At 40.2% G+C, this 22,802-nt stretch overlaps 1 protein-coding gene across 3 annotated transcripts in view; it reads left to right on the top strand.

Moving 5' to 3' along the window:
• Window positions 1-22,802, top strand: part of LHFPL3 (LHFPL tetraspan subfamily member 3) — a 650,964-nt gene that overhangs the window by 431,540 nt on the left and 196,622 nt on the right. For all 3 annotated transcript variants that reach the window (XM_069587892.1, XM_069587895.1, XM_069587893.1), the window contains exon 2: window positions 9,364-9,600. In XM_069587892.1, coding sequence (XP_069443993.1) covers window positions 9,364-9,600 — 237 coding nt within the window. The remainder of the gene's footprint in view (window positions 1-9,363; window positions 9,601-22,802) is intronic.

Genomic DNA, 22,802 nt, shown 5'->3' on the forward strand with positions numbered 1-22,802 from the left:
TGTTCTTGGCACTACATAAAAGGTAAAATTCTGATTAGGTGAAATACTGGCATAAACAAAAAAAAATATTCATATAAAAGCTAGCAGTTTCTAAGCATCATTTTAGCAGTTCTTGTACTCAAAAAAATAAATGTCTAATTATAAACAATAAGCACTGCCAAGATTCTATAAGTGTTCTCATTTTAAGAAAAAACAATACTCTGAAGTAATTTGGGGACTGCCTTTGTAGTCTGATGGTAAAGACTCTGCGCTTCCACTGCAGAGGGTACAGGTTCCATCTGTGGTCAAGGAACTAAGATCCCATATGCCCTGCTGGGTGGCTGAGAAAAAAAAGAAAAAACTGAAATCTTAAACTCTAAGATAAAATAATTTCATATGCATCATTATTGTTGATAAATAAAAGATGATAGGGTATATGGTGTTAAAAGCATAGATTCCAAAGCTAGACTGCTGCTGCTGCTGCTAAATCACTTCAGTTGTGTCCGACTCTGTGCGACCCCATAGACAGCAGCTCACCAGGCTCCTCTGTCCCTGGGATTCTCCAGGCAAGAATACTGGAGTGGGTTGCCATTTCCTTCTCCAATGCATGCATGCATGCATGCTAAGTCGCTTCAGTCGTGTCCGACTCTGTGCGACCCTGTGGACAGCAGCCCACCAGGCTCCTCTGTCCACAGGATTGTCTAGACAAGAATACTGGACTATCTGAGTTCAAATCCTGTTCCACCACTTGAGGGCTTTGTATGACTTTGAGCAAGCTATATGGAATTTCTGTGCTTCAGCTTCCTTTTTTCCTATATGTAAAAAACAAAATAATGCTGGGGTTGGTAGAGAAGCAATGAATGACAACCCTCTGTTTCTGCTCTGCAAAGGACTGAATGTTTATGCCTCCCTAAGATTTATAGGTTGAAACCCAAATCCCAGTGTGATGATATTAGCAGGTGGGGCCTTTGGAAGGTAATTAGGTTCTGAGGGTGGAGCCCCCATGATTCACTTGTAGAAGAGGCCACAGAGCTTGCTAGCTCCCTTTCCACTGTGTGTGAGGGAGGATCCAAAGAGAAGTCAGCTCTCTGTAACTCAGAAAAGGGTGCCAACCAAACCCACCATGCTGGTGCTCTGATCTCAGACTTCCAGCCTCCAAAACTATGGGACACTCTCAAGCTCTGAACCAACTGAGAGAGAGGGGAGCTGGCAGATGCAAGCCAAATATGCCCTTTATGTGAGAAAGAAGAAATGACTGATGATGACTGAAGAAATGACTCTGAGTCTCCGAGCCAAAAGGACTCCCTAATTTGCAACCTCAGAATTAAGCATAGTCGTCTTCCTACTCCTGGGCAACACTGGAAAATCAAGTTCACCCTGTATAAAATGTACAGCACAGAGGAGTGGAATATATGCTTCATGAGGGCAAACTGCTTCTAAGGTAAGTAGAGGAAAGGCTGGGCTGGTACAGCCAGTAATGCTTCAGGTATTCCTTGGGGAAGTCGCTTCATCTCCATGGGAAGGAAGAAAGAATGGGATAAGAAGCCAAGGATATTTCAGGGAAAATCCCTCTTTCTGGAAATTAGAGAAGCCAGGAAGTAATGCTCTTGTGTTTGTCTTAGCTTTACTTGAGAATTAGATGATGTATGTGCAGTGTACCCCATCAGTGATGTTCATATAATGTTAGTACTTATTATGGTGCATACTGTTATTAACTATGTCATAGTAAGATTTCACAGAGTCTGACTGGATCCAAGATAGACATCAAAAGCCATCTGCTGGCATTCTAGAGATCAGAACTGCATTGTATTTTTAAGTCCTACATTCTGGTTTATATTATATCTGGCTAGTAACCCTCAAAATTTGAGCAAAAGTAGCAAGCTACATTGTACTTAGTTAAATGTTTTTCCTCTTGTCTGGTGTCCTATTCCAGAAAAGCAGTTTCTCCACCCCTTGGTTCCCAGTGCAGGAGGCTGGGGCGGGGGGGGTGGACTCCTGATTCTCCTCTTTCTGATTCCACCCCATGGTGTAGGTTCCACAGGTGACTGAGCCCAGGGTACAGGTGAATGGATGGCTCCCTTTACTGGGGCAATTAGGGCTGAGCACCTGCATAGAGAAACTCCTCTCTCCATCACACACAACTTTCTAATACTCTTCTTTTGAGAGCCCATTGTTTATTTACATTTTCTCTTTCTCCCCTTTCTAAGAAATGTTGTTATCTTTTTGTGTTACGACCCAAAGTTAAATGCCACAAAATTATAGTAGGTTTAAAATCAGAACTGATCAGGAGAAAGTTTTGTTTTTTCCATTGGACTCTAAATCACGGTATTTCATGTCCTGGATTGTCTAGCAACTCAGTTCTCCAGAGATAAACTGAGGTATAAATACAGGACCTTTTCCAGATGTATGAATACTGTGGTTCATACAGAAGTTCGGTTCTGTTGACCATGTGCTAATGAAGAAACTGTAGGAATGATTTGCCTCTCCTCTAGCAGGTGTGTAGAGTAACAGTCCTCGTGTAAAAGTCCCCCCTCCATAGCCTGGCAGCTCTGCTGGCATCAGTTTCTCCAATTACTGTATGCCTCAATAATTGATAGAGTTAAGTGAGTGCAGGTTCGTTTTTTTTTCACTGCGTTCCCCTTGAGTGCTTCAGCAACATGAGGCAATTTATCATGCTTTCTGTGCACCAGTGCATAAACTTTTAAAAGAGTGAATTAGACTTTCCCTTCCTGTCCAAAAAATAAGCAATTCTCAGGTTTGCAGTGTTGAAAGTCCTGATTGGATAGTTGGTCCAGCAATATCAGCAGGCCAAAGTGACCCAAATCATAGACCCCTCTATTGCTTTTTCCCTCTTGCTTCATTTCCCTTTGGAGAAAGACTCAATTAAAAACATTTGTGGATTTTTCTGAGGCGGTTTCTTTCACAGAGGTTAAATTCAGCTCTTTGGCAAAGAAAAATGCCAGAGCAATTAGTGGCTCTAGGGAACCACTAGTTGTTTATGTACTATTTCAGAAGGACCCATTGTGGGCAGCAGTAGCCTCTACACAGAGGTCCCTTTTAGAATGTGAATGCTTCCTCACTATTTGGAGTACGCTTAAAACTGAAATCAACAGTCCTGCCTTCACAAAGGTGCCTTGATTGTATATTCCAGATTAGAAGATGTCATGGCAGCATTCAGTAACGTGGGTTTCTTTTCATCATTCTTCTCTGCTCACCCCCAGCTTGTGAGCTCTTGTTTCTCTTTAACATTCAAGAATATTCTGTGATACACCTCCGGAAAACCTGCTGCCAAAATGAAGAAATATATAACTGCAAGTAACTTAGTCATTTCCTAGGTGACATCCTAATAAGAAACCCGTTTTTGGATACCAGCCCAGTTGGAACTAATTCTCCACTATCCCTCCCAGTCAGGAAATCGCATGTCCAAATTAATCAAATGTTCTGGTGCCAGTATACGCTAATGTTTAGTGTCATGATGGTGGTGCATCATACAACATGATCAATTTGTTAAGAATTAGAAATAATTAATTATAGAACCAAGAGGAATGTTATTTAATCTTTCATTTATTGAGACATTAGCCTAGGATCTTGTAAGTGCTTCTTAGTCAAGATTACAAATAGCTGTTAGTTTCCAGCAGCTCTCAAATTGTGCAGGTTGGTAAGGTTCTGGTTAATAGAATGCCAGGAAGCAGGACTTATAATAGCATCAGTGCATCAATGCAGAATGTGATACCCATAGCTTTCTAAAGAAACCAATAGAGCCCAAACTATCTTAATGGTTTAAATTAATCTGTAATACACTGTAATTTGAGGGAGATTTACCTTTCAAAAATAAAACAGCCAATTTGGGGAAGTTCAGATAGGATGAGAAGATGTGTATTTAATAATACATCGTCAGAAGATAAAATTTGCTATTCAGTGGCCATTTGAAGTAGAAGTGCAGCTTCAAAAAGATAGGATTTATTTCTGTAAAAATTGGATTTTAATCACAGACTTCACTTACAGAGTTTTAAAAGCTTTTAAATGCAGTTGAATCTCGTTTTATTATCCTACTATATAACCATTCAGATTTTCAAACCAGACAAATTTTTTAAAATATCAGACCTTTCACTTTAAGAGAGAGCCAACAAGAAAAGGTTAGAGAATCCAGTACAAATCCTAGTGCTCCATGGCCTGAAGGACACACCTGTGGGGTGGGGTGGGGGGACCTAAGCCCTTCCCCTGACCCTGGGAGGCCAAAACCCAACCTTATCAGCCCAGGTTTTATCTTAAGATTTCTCTGAATAGCCAACTTGCTTAAACTAGATGGGAAATGAAAATTGCATTTCAAAAATTGTATTTTTGTTACTTTCAGGAGAATAGCAATTGTATAAAACGAAGCACAACAGTATATTATATAGTCTCTGTTTTCCCAGGTTCTTTACTTAAAATTTGATTAAGAAAATCATATACTTTGAAGATGGGGAATAATGAATTGCCACTCATATTCTCCTGTGGTTTTAGCTTCAGAGTATGAATTCTATCTTTGCTCTTTTTATCCCAGTATGATATTCAGAGTTTCTAGAAATGGAAGCTTCTAAGACAGTCTACCTTCAGTGCAGAAAGACCTTTAGAAAAGATGTCTTTGTTGATTTCAGCATTCCACAAACATCCTGTTCTAGCAAAATTAACCCATAATATCCAACACCCTGCCTGAGCCTGGGTCACTTGGTGATGTCTGTTAAGTTTAGCTAAAACTACAAGTTACCATTCTCCAAGTAATTCCCATTCATTAATTTTTTTAATTTTCCTCTTTTTCTTATAAGAAAGTAATTGTCTCATTGATAAAAATTGTTAAAAACCAATTAGGATATTTTAAAAGATATTCCGAGTAATGTAGCTTCCTTGGAGGTGTTTTTCTGAAGTATAGTTTGTATTTTAAAATCTGGGCCTTTGCAAATAAACTGAATTTTCACTCGTGGAAACCACATATTTTTAAAATACAAAAATGATTACTACTAGAAATGCCCTGGAGATCATGTTGGTACCAAATGCTAGAAACTACAGAAGGAATGGGAGTTTGAAATATTTTTCAAATCATTAGCTTCACTTTTTTCTAATCTCCCAAGCACTTGTAATCTGTTGTCTAGTTATAACAAAATTGTTTGTTAAATGCCACTGAAATATGAATCCATATTTAATGAGATTTGTGACCTTTGGTAGTTGTGATATTGACTTATAAACTGTATTTTTTAGAGTATACTGTCTAGGTGCTATAATTTGATTATTCCTTTATTCACTTTCCCATTCAAAAGTATTTTAATGCCAGTCTGTACAAGGTACTGATTTAGGTGCTATAAATATGACTTAACCCAGGAGTCTTTCCTTAGAAAGTTTATAGTCTGTGATTGAGACAATGCTTGTAAAAACAAAATGTTTAAGATCAATGCAGTCAATAGCTATGTGAGTTTAGAGAAGGGCAACAGCGTAGGTCAAGAATTTGAGATGGTTTGCTTTGTGAAGAACGTTGCTTTTGACTGAATGTTAAATATTCAAGTAAAATTTTGAGATTGGACAGAAAACAGCAAAATTCTGTAAAGCAATTATCCTTCAATAAAAAATAAATTAATTAAAAAATATTTGAGTGAAATTGCTAAGTCATTTGTTGTTCAGTTGCTCAGTTGTGTCCGACTCTGCAACCCTATGGACTGCAGCCCCAGGCATCCCTGTCTTTCACTGTCTCCCAGGGTTTGCTCAAACTCATGTCCATTAAGTTGATGATACCATCCAACCATCTCATGGTAGTTTTACTTTTAGTTTTTTTTTAAGAAATCTCCATACTGTCCTCCATAGTGGCTATATCACTTTACATTCCCACCAGCAGTGTGAGAGCATTCTCTTTTCTCCACACCCTCCCCAGTATTTATTGTTTGTAAATATGTTTTTGATGATGGCCATTCTGATCAGTGTGAGGTGGTACTTCATTGTAGGTTTCTTTTTAGTACTTATTTAATTTGGCTGCACCAGGTCTCAGTTGTGACATGTGGGATCTAGATCCCTGACCAGGAATGGAACCTGGGCCCCTTGCATTGGGAGTGTTAAGTCCCAGCCACTGGACCATCAGGGAAGTCCCCTCATTGAGTTTTGATTTGCATTTCTCTAATGATTAGTGGTGTTGAATATCTTTTCATTTTCCTTTTTGCCATCTGTCTGTCCTCTTTGGAAAAAAATCTATTTAGGTCTTCTACACATTTTTTAAATTGTTTTTTTGATATTGAGCTGCATGAGCTACTTGTATGTTAACACATATGTGGAATCTAGAAGAATGATACAGGTAAATCTATTTGCAGAGCAGGAAAAAAAAAAAACAGACACAGAGAAAAAAACGTATGGACACCAAGGGGCGAGGGGAGTGGGATGGATTGGGAGAGTGGGGTTGACATGTGCACACTACTATGCGTGAAGTAGATGGCTGGTGAGGGCCTCCTGTAGAGTACAGGGTGGGGAGGAGAAGGTGCAGTATGTTTGTAGGACATAAAGTTAACCCTAAAAATGCTTTCCAGTATACATTAGGTGTGCTTCCCTGGTGCTCAGACAATAAGGAATCCACCTGCAATGCGGGAGACCTGGGTTTGATCCCTGGGTTGGGAAGATCCCTTGGAGCGGGGCATGGCAACCCACTCTAGTATTCTTGCCTGGAGAATCCCCATGGACAGAAAGCCTGGCGGGCTGCAGTCCATGGGGTCGCAAAGAGTCAGACACGACTGAGCAACTAAGCACAACACATACATTAGGTGCAGACAAGTACTGTTAGATTCCACTTGTGCAAGTTACCTAGAGTAGTTAAATACTTAGGTCAGACAGTACATTGATAGATGCCAGGGGGTCAGGGACAGAGTTTCGGTTAAGGAAGGTGAAAAACACAGGAGAAGGATAATGGTGAGAGTTGCACAACAATGTGAATGTACTTAGTGCCACTGAACTGCACAGTTAAAAATGGTTAAAGTAGTATGTTTTATCGGAGAAGGCGATGGCATCCCACTCTAGTACTCTTGCCTGGAAAATCCCAGGTACAGGGGAGCCTGATGGGCTGCCATCTATGGGGTCGCACAGAGTCAGACACGACTGAAGTGACTTAGCAGCAACAGTGGCAAATAACCTAGGCAAAAGAGAAAACAGAAATCCCAAAACTTGGTGCGTAGACAGGCAATCATGCATATTACAGCCCACATGAAGTGGAGAGTATTCAGGGGAGGAGGACTGGAAACAACTAGGGGCTGGTCCGTGGAGCCTTGAACACCTGGCTGAGGGTTTAAGTGTTCTTCAGCACCAGTGGGAACCAGCATGACATTTTGAGTATGAGCAGTAGTGTCTGATCTGAAATAGAGTGAAGGCAAACAGAAGGCAGAGGGAAGTTAGGGTTCCCTTTGAGAGATAACAAAGGCTTAAAGTAGGTGCATGTATATAGAGATACAGCACAGATAGATAAGGCAAGCATGTTAATATCTGGGACGTGGGCAAAGAAAAACGAGCAACCAAGTGTGACCTGAAGTTCTGAACTGTCATTCTGTAAAATCAAAAGGAGCACTAAAGCAGAGCTCTCCCAGGCTATCTTCCTAATTGTTACCCACCTTGGTATCTGTCTTCTCTAGACCTGCCTTGTAGACCTGTGCTTCTGTTAAGATAAGAAAGTAGTTGTCTACTTCTGGCTTGTTCAGTAAATAGCAGTGAGGCAAGAACTATACGCAACTTCCTCTTGCCAGCCTCGGGACTGTCTGCCTCTGACAATCACAGAACTCTTAACTTGGTTGTGCCATGATAGTTTTCTTTAGTTACATGCCCCGCAAATGGATAGCCTGCAAGGATGCCTCAACATAATCACTTTCTCCAGCCTCATCACTAATCTCCTGGTAGCTTCTCAAACACACCTTTTCAACTTCAGGGCCTTTGCACATGCTGTTGCCATTTCACATGTCTAGTGCTTTGCTTGTTTGGGGCCTTAAATATCATCCCCTCAAGAGTCGTTACCTGTTCACCTTCTCTGAAGAAGGTCCCACTCTCTGTTCACTAAGCCCTTTGTTTCTTTCCTACCTATTACTTATTACAACTTAAAATTACTTTATTTGCATGCTTATTCATTTTTTTGTCCTCTTTCCGACAAAACATAAAGTCTATGGTAGCATAAGCCATGTCTCTCTTCTTGATCCCTGTATCCCTAGCGCCAAGAACTATGTCTGGTACTCCTTCAGAGACACTCAGTAAGTGGTTGTTGAATTAATGAGTGAGTGAATTAATGGATGAACCACCTATTCAGAATATAACCTAACACTGTCACCACTTACCCCAAAATAATTTGGTTAAATGTAAGGAGAGTAGCAATGAGAGCCTTCAAATCAACATATTCTTGTTAAAAAGCATTTGTGTATTTCACATGGTGATTTTTGGGAACTAGAGCAAGTATTAAGCATTCTCCTTAAATACCTGAATTTACATATTATATAAAAGCTCTGCAGTGCCACACTGTGTTGCCATGATTTTCAACCTTTTAAAAAATGAAATAGAACAGAGAACAGAATAGAAAATATCAGAGTGCATTGCATGTGGTAAGCATAGTTTCAAGAAACTTCATAGTGTGTGTTGGTCACAATATGAAACTATTTTTTACTGTGACTCAGAGTCAATATATGCTCTTGTATCTCCATGTTATCTCACACCTAATCCCTTATCTGACTGCTGTTATAGCTCTTAAAAGCCAGAATTGAATTGTCATCTTGCAGTGTTAGGATTGGGAGAAGGCAATGGCACCCCATTCCAGTACTCTTGCCTGGAATATCCCATGGACGGAGGAGCCTGGTGGGCTGCAGTCCATGGGGTCACTAAGAGTCAGACACAACTGAGTGACTTCCCTTTCACTTTTCACTTTCATGCATTGGAGAAGGAAATGGCAACCCACTCCAGTGTTCTTGCCTGGAGCATCCTAGGGACAGAGGAGCCTGACGGGCTGCCATCTATGGGGTCGCACAAAGTCAGACACGACTGAAGCAACTTAGCTGCAGCAGTGTTAGGATTGCTTGTGGGCCTATTTGCAGTGGAAGCCTTCTCACAAATGCACGCCACAGTTCGACTTTTTTTTTTTTAGTTTTCTTCTTATTGATCAACCTACCTTGGCCTCTCTTTCAATGTTCCGTCCTACCGTAAAGAGTGTTCCCAGAGCCCCTTTCATTGCAGAGTGATGGGCTGCTTTGAAGTTAACTGGTGGGGAGGGGAGAACCACTCAGGGTTGGACAGCAGTAAGACATGCTGTTCTTCACATCAAAATTTGGACAACGATTTGACACACAGTGGCAATATTTGCTAAAATGAAATTTATGTTAAGTCTTTTTCTCTTTTTTTCCTCTCTCTAAGCTGCCTGCCTTGTGCTTGGCTGTATGATTTTCCCTGATGGCTGGGATTCAGATGAAGTAAAACGGATGTGTGGAGAAAAGACAGACAAGTACACTCTTGGGGCTTGTTCAGTTCGCTGGGCCTACATCCTGGCTATCATTGGGATTTTGGATGCCCTCATCCTCTCGTTTCTGGCATTCGTGCTTGGTAACCGACAAGACAGCTTGATGGCAGAGGAACTGAAGGCAGAAAACAAAGGTAAGATTGCTTTGGGGAACAAAACATGGCATTCTCCATCCTGTCCCATCTGGTAGCATACCCTCTTGGTCTAATTTGCTGCTTTTTTAAAAAAAATAGAAGTATAGTTGATTTACGATGTTATTTTAATTTCTGCTGTACAGCAAAGTGATTCAGTTAGACAGTGTATCTGCATTCTTCTTCATGTCCCTTTCCACCATGGTTTACTATAAAATACTGAGTATGGTTCCCTGTGCTATACAGCAGGACCTTGATATTTATCCACTGTGCATGTTTTTAAAACTCTATTTTATTGAAATATAGTTGATTTATAACTACTGTACATCAAAGTGTACATTCTTTTTCATATTCTTTTCCATTATGGTTTATCACAGGATATTGAATGTAATTCTTTCTGCTATACAGTACAACCTTAGGGTTTACCAAGGAGGTGGAGGGTTGGAGAAAGGATGATTTGGGAGTTTGGCACAAGCAGATGCTGCATCTTTTCATGGTGTCTAGTTTAGACTTTCTCAAGCATAACTCAAGACATTCGCACAATTAAAATAGTGTAGTTTTGCATTTACCTTTCTGAGGCTCTCTGAGTCCATTATATTTCAATACTTTTTCCAGTTTCTTTTTCCTTCCCTCTCTGAGTTCACGGCTATGATACAACATAAATATATATATATACATTTTGGAGAAGGCAATGGCAACCCACTCCAGTACTCTTGCCTGGAAAATCCCATGGACGGAGGAGCCTGGTAGGCTGTACTCCACGGGGTCACTAGGAGTCAGACACAACTGGGGAACTTCACTTTCACTTTTCACTTTCATGCATTGGAGAAGGAAATGGCAACCCACTCCAGTGTTCTTGCCTAGAGAATCCCAGGGACGAGGGAGCCTGGTGGGCTGCCGTCTCTGGGGTCGCACAGAGTTGGACATGACTGAAGCGACTTAGCAGCAGCAGCAGCAGCATATATATATATATGTATATATAGAGAGGAGAGTATTATCTACTTGGCTAAATAGTAAGTTAAATAAATGCCTGGGGAATCTTTGAGAATCATCTATAAGCATCTTTACAAAGCTACTCACTATGTTTGAATTTAGACTCAGTCTCTCCAAAAGAGGTAGAGATACCCCAAATAGTTAGAGTAAACTATTTAAGTATTTGCTTAATTAGATGAATTTCAAATGTGTTATCTGGGTAATCAAAGTCCTCAAATTTCTTTTCAAAGAGAAAATGCCTTCTGAAACACACACACACACACACACACAAACTAGAATAGAGAATAGGACATTGACTAGTGAATGATATATGAATATTATAGTATCCTAATAAGAGGTAACAAGTCATTATTCAAGATGAATCTTTTAATTTTCTTTCTAGATTTCTAAACCAATTTCTTGGGATAGAATTTTACTGTCTCTGTTTTGTGAAAGCCTTAGTTTCCTTAAACTGTTTTATCTTTATATTTAATACTTTGGAGCCACCTTCAATTAAGAGGCGCAGCCTTCTAGCTTTTTTCCCTAATGAAGAACTAAATCTATCCTTGAATTATGAAATTCAGTTTGTTTTGAGTAGTGTTTACTTCAAAACTCTACTGCCTCAAATATAAGCACACGTTAGCACCTACATGAATGTCACATGTAATGATAGTGTAGTAAGCTTTATGTTTAGAGCATCACTCTTTATGCTGGTAAACCATGAACTGTAAAGAGATAAATAGAGAGGTCCAGGAGAGCAGCAGTCACCCATGAGCCCTTTATCGCCCTCATTTATAGACAGAAAACATAATGGTTTACTCAGTTCTATCAAAAATATTCTAAACACAAAAATAATCCTTTCATAAGGAAATAGTGCTGAACTTCCTAAAAACACAACTACTTCCCTCTCAAAGTAGCCTATTCTACGTAAAAAGGACGAAGATGGTAATCACACTAATAAAGCCTGTTGCAGATTTAAAGTGCTTTCACATGTGCTCATTAATTTGGTGCCCTTGGCTATTGTCTTTGGGACTTGTTGTTTGTACATGGGTATTTGTCCTGTTAACTTCACTTCAAATTTCATGGTAAAGATAACTTAACATTAGAATAACTTTCCCTAGAGAATGAATTTTTAAAAATACTACTTTGTTCTGCAAATGCTTGTTTCTGACCACCACCCAGAATGCTATTTATTCACTGTACAAATCAAAGTTACATTAAGAACCTTTAACTTTCCAGGTACTCTTTGACCACATATAACAAGAAGGAAAAAATAGCAAAACCAGGAAAGTTTTCACTTGACTACTGAGAATTCTAACTCATAATCTCTTATTATGAGAATCTGACAATTCCTGAATTCATTCCTCAGGAAGGAACAGGATTACAGAATAATAATAAACAGTTTTTAAGATGAATCTTTCCTTCCAGTTGATTCAATTAAATGTGGATGTCTGATCCCTTCCATCTAGGTCTTTATTAAAGAAAGTATTATTTTCAACTCAATATGTTGGAAAAGCCTTAGTAAAAGCTTTAATGGGAAAGAAGATTAAAATAAACCAATATAAGGTTTAGGGACTATCTCTAAATAACTTTTCGTGTTGATCTTCTGCATTTGGGTGTATCATATATGGATGTGGACCATAGTTTCTTCCATCTGATTCTGAAGAACTAAAATCTGTAGCAGTTCATCGATATCATGTCAGATGGATCTAGTAAAGCAGCAGAGAACATCAGGCCATACTGATAAAATATTTCAATTCTACTGCATTTTTATTTCACAGCTGCAATTCCTTTTCCTAGAACTCTGAGAATGTGTCAACAGTTCTATTACCCAGGCATTTCTTAAACAATAAGGTCTGTTTAAAGTCAGAGCAAGGTTTCTAAGCCTTGTATAAAATGTATGACACCTGAATGTTTCTGAGAAATGATAGATTTACAGTTGTACAAAGTAGCCTTTATTGTTATTGTTCAAACACTTGTTCAGTGTTAAAACTTGCAAAAACTTAGGTTGTTTGAGAGAAAGCCTATCAGTGGTTTGTATGTTTGTGTATAGACATAGTTTCACTAACCAGTAGTTTAATGGCTTTGAAGTGCAAGCAGTAACCAAAACCAAATACCTTGATGTTACCTTCTGTTAGATCTCACTTCCATAAGGATCTATAAAAATAATTCGTAATTATTAAATTGGTTATATACAAATAGGGGCTTTTACAGTTTGCATGGCTATGTTAATATAAGTTCTCCCTTATTGAAACTGTTTCTCATGATGAATTTTTTTCTGATAAAACTAACATTATGTCCTTTGATAGCTAAGGCCTCCTTTGGGTTCCAAGGCAATGCAGTAAAACAAGAGGCAGATCTAGCTCATGGAATTTTAGGAGATTTTATAAACTACATGATGCCTTCTAGCATCATGGAAGCAGACAGTACCGTAATTGAAGCTTTGGCTCAGAAGAAGAAACCTTTGTACCTTCATGAATAGGTTATATCACCACATGCACCGTAATACTTTTTACAGTCTTTGAGTTTTATGACCTGCCAATCATCATAACAAACTACACCCTATAGCAAGTAGTGGGACCATTATAGGAAGAATAACCCTGCACCTGCGGCATATGCCCCCTAATTCAAAGAAGTCTGTCCTGAAAGCCCTTGTCATTTTTCTTCATTTGTTTTTATAACTAATATAAGAACGTGCTTGCTCTGTATAACTAGAGAAGCCACCAAATGGGTTCAGTATAATAGGATACCGCTTAGATCTATGAGTCCTTCCCAACAGCCACCCCAGTGGTCAAAACAAGAATCATTGTTACAGACTATAGCAGAGAAAGGAAGGAAACTCAGTTCTGATTGTTGACCTGCATGCTCCAGAATCACGAATTAATCTTCACGAAGGTGCTTTTCAAAGAGAAAAGAGGGAGAGGTGCCCAGATGAACACGTCCACCTCTGGCTCTTAAGATGGATTTCCAGTGACCTCACCCCAATCCCATTTCCATGTCCCCATACCACACCTCTCACAGCATTTCATAAGACCCTCCTTTTCAAAGAATGCAAACATAATTTGAAAGAGCTCTAAGCTAAAATTTATCAAAAATTGTGAAATGGCAAAATTTGAATGAAGGAGTTGTGACATTCTTTCACCAAACCAAAAGCAACAGCTTTGACGATGCAAGTGTTGTCTTAGAGGGAACTTCTGTAAGAGATAAAGTTAATCATCTGTGGCAGTCAATCAGACTCCTGGAATATTTTTATATGCCCCACAAAAGCTTCCACTGAAAAACAAAAAAAGGAATGAAAACTTTAAATACCCAGCTCACTGTATACAAGAGTTAACATATGCAAGAAAACATAGCTGTGTCCCATGACTCTGGGGAGCCAGCCCTGCTGGCTGTGTGCTGTCCCTGGCTCTAGGGATAGATGCAGACAGGCAGGTGTTCATTCTTGTTGGGAGTTGGACAGTGTGATTTCTAAATGAGCCAACACTAGCCATTTAGCCTCGATATGCTGCTTAATTGCATATTGTAACACACTGAACTGTGAAGTCAATTTAATTATGTAAAATTAAAGTTTCATCCAGATAAAAAGGATTTGAAATGAAAGCTTCATTTTCAGTTTCTTTCATTAATTGTGAAAGGATAAATAATTACATTTTCCAGAGCTCCTTTGCCACAGATATCTCTTTCCTTATCAGACACCACTCATAAAGAGGTCTGTTTCTGCATTTGTTCGTATGGTCTTTGCAACTGCTTATCAGATAATTGGGGCCTCTCAAGCAGTTTTAAAGTCACTTTGTCTTCTAGCACTTTAACTGCAAATGAGAAAACATTATTCATCAAGAGGTGGCTTCAGCTACCATTTATTAAGTGGTTTAAGCTCTTTTTAATGCTATAATAGGGGGAGTTACAATAAATCCATTTTACGTAAATAACTAATCGAGAAACACTTCAGAATTTTGTCTGAAGGTACCATGCCATGCCACGACCTCATTGTGGGTGGCACTGTGGTCTGTGGATAGAATGCTCACTGCTGAGAGCTGGTGTGAGTAACCTGAGGGGCCCTGTGTTCATATCTTAATAGTCCCAGAATTCAGCTTCCTTGTCCGTAAAATGCAGGCTTGCCTAAATGGCATCTGAGGTTTCTTCCAGCTGTAAAATATTCCAATTCAAGGGACACCTTCAAAACTGCCCTTTAAGGATGTCCTTAAAGGCTGTCCTTAAAGACTTCTTTAGGGATGTGTTAGCAATGCAGGGGAGACCAGAAGGGAAAGAAAGTTCAAAAGGAAGGAGGTCGAGGAGGCCTCAGTGTTTCTTCCTTAGCCATGTACCTCCCCACAGCCCCTCATTCATACCATCAAGAGGAGAATGGGTCAGATTTAGAAACTCAGTCCCATGCAGAGGAGGCTCCTTGTCCCACTGGATTCCATGTGGATGCCTTAACAGTGAACAGAGGCCCAGATCACAGACACAAACTCTATTTCTGGTCCCAACTTTGGCACTTATTAGTCATGTGACTTTGAATAAGTGTCTTAACATCTCAGAGCCTCTGCTTCACTTTCTTTAAAATGAAAACAATAACACTCAGCTATGCCTCCTCTGTAGAGTTGGGAGAATCTGACAAAAACATGGGTATAGAAGCAATTTATAATCAGTAATGTTGATACAGGCTTTACTTATTGCTAATCATTTCCTCCAAATGATATTTTATTTGATCTTTGGAATAATCCTGTGAGATAGTTACTGTCATCCTAGTTTTACATGTCAGAACCTGAGGCTTGTAAAAGTTAAATATTTTGTGTAAATTTTCACAGATAGGAAGGAATGGATTCAGGACTCAGACACAAGTCATTTTACTCAGAATTTCAAGTTCTATTACACAATACGATGTAATCAATTCTTAGTGCATGCTGATTCTGTTGCTTTCCACTGACTAGTCAGTCAGCCCTGTACAAGTAAGAGTTTAGTCTTATTTTCATTTGGTAGCTTTTAGATAATGGTATTCAATCAAAAGCTTAATATACTTGAGAATAGGGAATAGCCTTGGTTTAAAACATCCTCTTGCTTGACTCTAACTTTATAAAAACCTAGTGAGATAAGATCAGGAAACCTTCCAGTACTTTGAATTAAAATTTTACCAAGGCCGTAGTGAATTGTGTTTCCCATTGGGATTTGTATTGAATGAAGTCTTTGTGGTCACTGAAGTATCTCAGAGTGTACATCGAAAAAATAGCATATATCCTGACACTTTTTCAGAAGGACTCAAATCCATCTGAGAGTTGAAACAGACCTCGGTGCTCACAGAATGGTTTTATATACTTGAAGCTTCTCACTCTTTCATAAGCTCACTTCACATTTTCTCCCCCAGCACTACACAGACCCTGTCATATGAAGATCGCCCCTAGTATCCTAACTGCTCGATTTCATAGTCAGTTGTCGATCCTTATATTAACTTGCTGTTGTTGTCATTTAGTTGCTCAGTTGTGTCAAAACACACCCAGAATGCTCACCCTTCTCTGTCCCATCACTGCTGCTACCCTGGTGCAGAGCAAGTCTTAGCAGAGCAAACCAGTGCAATCCTGTTAAAGAAGGGTAGCTGGATCGTGCTGTTCCTCAGCTCAGGACCCTCCAGTGACTGGATGGTGCACTTGGAGTGAAAGCTGGAATCCTTTCCCAGGGTGTACAAGACCAGGCAGGTCTGCCTCCATCCTGGCCACTCTGACCTCCTCTGAGCTTTTTCTCCTTGTTTCCTCTGCTCCAGACTCATTGACTTTCTTGCTGTTTCTCAGACACTCCAGGGGTAGTCCCATCTCAGGGTCTTTACATTTGCTGTTCCCTCTGCCTGAAATGTTCTTCCTTAAAACCTCAAAGCTCGCTCTCTCATATCTTTCATGTCTTACCCAAATATCACCCTCTCAGTGGGCTGGCTGTCCCCTGGCCAACCTCTCTAAAATGTTTTCTGACACATGTATGTTATCCAGCCCACTGGATATTCTGCTTCTTTTGTTGTTGCTGCTGCTGTTGTTAATTGTCTCCCCAGAAAAGCTCCACAGGGGCAAGGATTTTTCTCTCTTGTTCTCTACTGTATCCTCAGTGCCTAGAATAATACATGGCATTTGTAATTCAATAATTATGTATTGAATGAGTGAATTAATGAATTCATCTCTAGCTCATGAGATGGTCATTCCAATGTTACTCAGATCTTAACCTTGGAAAGTTTTTATTTCTATTAAGTTGAAACATGCCTCCTTGTAATGTTTAAAGTAAAAGTAAAGTGCTAGTCACTCAGTCATGTCAGACTCTTTGCAACCCCATGGACGGTAGCCCACCAGGCTCCTCTGTCCATGGGATTCTGCAGGCAAGAATACTGAAGTGGTTGCCATTTCCTTCTCCAGGGGATCTTCCTGACCCAGGGATTGAACCCGCATCTCCTGCGTTGCAGGCAGATTCTTTACCATCTGAGCCATCAGGGAAGCCCACATTCTTGTAATATTTATAGCTAACCTGTCTTCTACTTCAGACTCTTGATTTATATGGAAATAGTTATTGTGTCTGTAATGGTTAAAGCTATACATTCACCCAGCAGCATGATACCCCATGTCTTGCTGGGCATCTGCAGGCACCCATGTAGTCAGTGCTGTCCACTGTCTACCCTAGGTGCTAGGGCAGAGTACACCACTGGAAGGGGAGGGGGAGGACATCCAAAAGTATGGGAGAAGGAAGAGAACTTTGCAGTTGCTCATGGATGTGTTGCTAGAGATTGTCTCCTTCAGTTGACCCTCTATGCCTCAAGGTAACTTGGACAACATCTGAGATGTTGTTGTGAGACTGACTCTAGTCCATCCAACAAATGCACACTGAGATCATGAGTGTACCATGGTGTGCTTGAAGAGGAAGCGCTCCCTTTGATGGGTACCCAGCCTGAAATGATGCCCTCTGAGTAAGTGTCTTCCTCTCAGCCCTTCCTGATTAGACTGCCGGCCTGAAGTAGTTTAAGAATCTGAGGGCAAAGGCAGGACTGACTTTGAACGGCTGTCACACATGCTCCATCTCTAACCACTTTACTCCAATATCCAAAACAATTTTGACATTTCAGTGATCTTTTCAGTCCCTGAAATCAGGACATATCTTTTCTGTCCCTGAGAAAGAATGTCTAGGTAAATATCAAAGCAGCTAAAAGAAAGGAAGAAGGAGGGAATGAAAAATGAAAAAGAAATTGTATACAACAAAAACATGAAATCTAACACTTAGCCCTACCAGTAAATTTTCAACATTCCAGCAAAACTTTATCCTGCAGTTAGGTTAAAAGTTACCTGCTTCTCCCTACCCCTTACTTCCCCGTTTTAACAGTATCATCATGAGAGCTGAAAATTTAGGGAATATCATAACCCCACCTCCCGAGATTATGTTTACTTACTTCTAAGCTACTAATCTGTGGCCAATTATTTTTTAATTTTATTTTATTAAGACTGAGTCTAATTTCAGATCTATGTACTCTAGATTGCATCAGTAGGCTCCTCAGTCTTTGAAATTAATGATCCAATAAATTAATTAATTAAGATCCGTTATCTCTTCCTAAATTTGCTGTTTTTAACATGTAATACAGACTCAGTCATTAAAGTAAACTTTATTTCAGGGAAAATCTCTTATTTCTGGTCTTCTCATCTACACATTTAAGTTTCTAGGCCATAAATATACCTCTGAAAAATTTTTTCTCCCCCATAAATATGCTCAAGTAATTTAGCTTCTTCCTGTTTATCTAGTTAGTTTCCTAACAATGAACCCCTCTAGTTTTTTTCCTTATTCACGCTGAAGTCTCTAATTCTCTTTATGTTTCCTACCTGGAAAAGAATAGGTACCAAATGAAATGTTAGTGTTCTTAACTTTAATTCTAGTTAAATCTCCTTGGGCCTCAACCTCCTTACTCAGACTTCTTTTTTAGTGTACATGAAACTTTTTTGGCAAGTGATGTTTACATTCTTGCTACATGCTCACTGATATTCAATTGCGCAGTCAGAGAACACACTGACAATGTAACCTGTCACTTCACTTGCCCCTAAGTGTAACCTGATACTTCACTTGGCCCTGCCAAAGGAGAAAGAGTGTTGTTTTTAATATCTGGTAAGGAAGGTAATGGCACCCAACTCCAGTACTCTTGCCTAGAAAATCCCATGGATGGAGGAGCCTGGAAGGCTGCAGTCCATGGGGTCGCCAAGAGTCGGGCACGACTGAGCAACTTCACTTTCACCTTTCACTTTCATGCATTGGAGAAGGAAATGGCAACCCACTCCAATGTTCTTGCCTGGAAAATCACATGGACAGAGGAGCCTGGTAGGCTGCCGTCTATGGGGTCACACAGAGTCGGACACGACTGAAGTGACTTAGCAGCAAGGAAGGAAAGGACACAGTTCCAAGCAAATACTCTTGAGATAAATAAATGTTGTGACTACTTGCAGAAATAGGAGTTCTTTGTTAGTGCTTCAGGGCTTCTCTGGTGGCTCAGGTGGTAAAGAATCCACCTGCAGTGTGGGAGACCTAGGTTCGATCCCTGGGTTGGGAAGATCTCATGGAGGAGGGCATGGCAACCTACTCCAGCATTCTTACCTGGAGAATCCCCATGGACAGAGGAGTCTGGTGGGCTACACAGTGCTTCACAGAATATGACCACCTCTCACAAAAACCCGGCAAATAACATTTTTTACTCTAAGTTTCTTGAAAATAAAAACTATATCTTATTTATCTCTTATCTCCAGTATCATACTTCGCAGTTCAGTTCAGTTCAGTTGCTCAGTCATGTCCGACTCTTTACGACCCCATGAATCGCAGCACGCCAGGCCTCCCTGTCCATCACCAACTCCCGCAGTTCACTCAGACTCACGTCCATCGAGTCGGTGATGCCATCCAGCCATCTCATCCTCTATCGTCCCCTTCTCCTCCTGCCCCCAATCCCTCCCAGCATCAGAGTCTTTTCCAGTGAGTCAACTCTTCACATGAGGTGGCCAAAGTACTGGAGTTTCAGCTTTAACATCATTCCTTCCAAGGAAATCCCAGGGCTGATCTTCAGAATGGACTGGTTGGATCTCCTTGCAGTCCAAGAGACTCTCAAGAGTCTTCTCCAACACCACAGTTCAAAAGCATCAATTCTTCGGCGCTCAGCCTTCTTCACAGTCCAACTCTCACATCCATACATGACCACTGGAAAAACCATAGCCTTGACTAGACAGACCTTAGTCAGCAAAGTAATGTCTCTGCTTTCGACTATGCTATCTAGGTTGGTCATAACTTTTCTTCCAAGGAGTAAGCGTCTTTTAATTTCATGGCTGCAGTCACCATCTGCAGTGATTTTGGAGCCCCCAAAAATAAAGTCTGACACTGTTTCCACTGTTTCCCCATCTATTTCCCATGGAGTGATGGGACTAGATGCCATGATCTTTGTTTTCTGAATGTTGAGCTTTAAGCCAACATTTTTACTCTCCACTTTCACTTTCATCAAGAGGGTTTTTAGTTCCTCTTCACTTTCTGCCATAAGGGTGGTGTCATCTGCATATCTCAGGTTGTTGATATTTCTCCCGGCAATCTTGATTCCAGCTTGTGTTTCTTCCAGCCCAGCATACTCATGATGTACTCTGCATAGAAGTTAAATAAGCAGGGTGACAATATACAGCCTTGACATACTCCTTTTCCTATTTGGAACCAGTCTGTTGTTCCATGTCCAGTTCTAACTGTTGCTTCCTGGTCTGCATACAGATTTCTCAAGAGGCAGGTTAGGTGGTCTGGTATTCCCATCTCTTTCAGAATTTTCCATAGTTTATTGTGATCCACACAGTCAAAGGCTTTGGCATAGTCAATAAAGCAGAAATAGATGTTTTTCTGGAACTCTCTTGTTTTTTCCATGATCCAGCAGATGTTGGCAATTTGATCTCTGGTTCCTCTGCCTCTTCTAAAACCAGCTTGAACATCTGGAAGTTCATGGTTCACGTATTGCTGAAGCCTGGCTTGGAGAATTTTGAGCATTACTTTACTAGCATGTGAGATGAGTGTAATTGTGCAGTAGTTTGAGCATTCTTTGGCATTGGCTTTCTTTGGAATTGGAATGAAAACTGACCTTTTCCAGTCCTGTGGCCACTGCTGAGTTTTCCAAATGTGCTGGCATATTGAGTGCAGCACTTTCACAGCATCATCTTTCAGGATTTGAAACAGCTCAACTGGAATTCCATCACCTCCACTAGCTTTGTTCATAGCAATGCTTTCTAAGGCCCACTTGACTTCACATTCCAGGATGTCTGGCTCTAGATTAGTGATCACACCATCATGATTATCTGGGTCGTGAAGATCTTTTTTGTACAGTTCTTCCATGTATTCTTGCCACCTCTTCTTAATATCTTCTGCTTCTGTTAGGTCCATACCATTTCTGTCCTTTATCGAGCCCATCTTTGCATGAAATGTTCCCTTGGTATCTCTAATTTTCTTCAAGAGATCTCTAGTCTTTCCCATTCTGTTGTTTTCCTCTATTTCTTTGCATTGATCGCTGAAGAAGGCTTTCTTATCTCTTCTTGCTATTCTCTGGAACTATGCATTCAGATGCTTATATCTTTCCTTTTCTCCTTTGCTTTTCACTTCTCATCTTTTCACAGCTATTTGTAAGGCCTCCCCAGACAGCCATTTGGCTTTTTTGCATTTCTTTTCCATGGGGATGGTCTTGATCCCTGTCTCCTGTACAATGTCACGAACCTCATTCCTTAGTTCATCAGGCACTCTGTCTATCAGATCTAGGCCCTTAAATCTATTTCTCACTTCCACTGTATAATCATAAGGGATTTGATTTAGGTCATACCTGAATGGTCTAGCGGTTTTCCCTACTTTCTTCAATTTGAGTCTGAATTTGGTAATAAGGAGTTCATGATCTGAGCCACAGTCAGCTCCTGGTCTTGTTTTTGTTGACTATATAGAGCTTCTCCATCTTTGGCTGCAAACAATATAATCAGTCTGATTTCGGTGTTGACCATCTGGTGATGTCCATGTGTAGAGTCTCCTCTTGTGTTGTTGGAAGAGGGTGTTTGCTATGACCAGTGCATTTTCTTGGCAAAACTCTATGAGTCTTTGCCCTGCTTCATTCCATATTCCAAGGCCAAATTTGCCTGTTACTCCAGGTGTTTCTTGACTTCCTACTTTTGCATTCCAGTCCCGTATAATGAAAAGGACATCTTTTTTGGGTGTTAGTTCTAAAAGGTCTTGTAGGTCTTCATAAGACCATTCAACTTGAGCTTCTTCAGCATTCCTGGTTGGGGCATAGACTTGGATTACTATAATATTGAATGGTTTGCCTTGGAGACGAACAGAGATCATTCTGTCGTTTTTGAGATTGCATCCAGTACTGCATTTTGGACTCTTTTGTTGACCATGATAGCTACTCCATTTCTTCTGAGGGATTCTTGCCCACAGTAGTAGATATAATGGTCATCTGAGTTAAATTCACCAATTCCAGTCCATTTTAGTTCGCTGATTCCTAGATTGTCTATGTTCACTCTTGCCATCTCTTGTTTGACTACTTCCAATTTGCCTTGATTCATGGACCTGACATTCAGTAAATGCTTAATAAATTTAAAACACTATTTTTATTGAATCAATTACATGAAAAAAATTTGTAAACAGTGTCCCCTCCTAACATGTTTTCTGTACATGAAGCAATTTTTCCTTCACACTTATCTTTAAAGAATCAAAGAATTGCACATTAGAACAATGTACTGTAACTCTGCCACTGTGGCACACTAGTGCACCTCTCTAGACCTTATTTCAACAGCCACAAAAATGTGGCTGTGCAGTTGCTGTGTGCTGAGTGATGGGAAAAACTAGGGCAGTCAACTCATCAAACATTTCTTCCTCCCCTTGTGTGTGCCAAGCCTCATGATAGACACCAGGAATTCCAGAATAAGTGGGGCAGGGTCTGCCCTCTGTCTCTTTGGGAAGAACAGGTAGTGTTACATGTATTAGGTAATATTCTTGAAGTCCAATCCCATTCTCATACCTGTGGCTTTGGCAGGTAACTTTGTTGGTACCTGGTCTCTGTAAAGTGAGTGCATGCCAATCCCTGAGCTACCTCACTCCAGCACCAGTGAAAGATGGTGCTATAATAAGCAGAGACTGCTTCCCAAGGACAATTGGATAGACAAGGTTTCATCTGCTGAGAGGCTTTAAAAAAAAATCAGCTTGCAGAAAAGCATCGAATGTGTTAGTTTTAG

The sequence above is a fragment of the Ovis canadensis genome, chromosome 4 (genome assembly GCF_042477335.2).
Source record: "Ovis canadensis isolate MfBH-ARS-UI-01 breed Bighorn chromosome 4, ARS-UI_OviCan_v2, whole genome shotgun sequence".
Classification (NCBI taxonomy): Eukaryota; Metazoa; Chordata; class Mammalia; order Artiodactyla; family Bovidae; genus Ovis; species Ovis canadensis.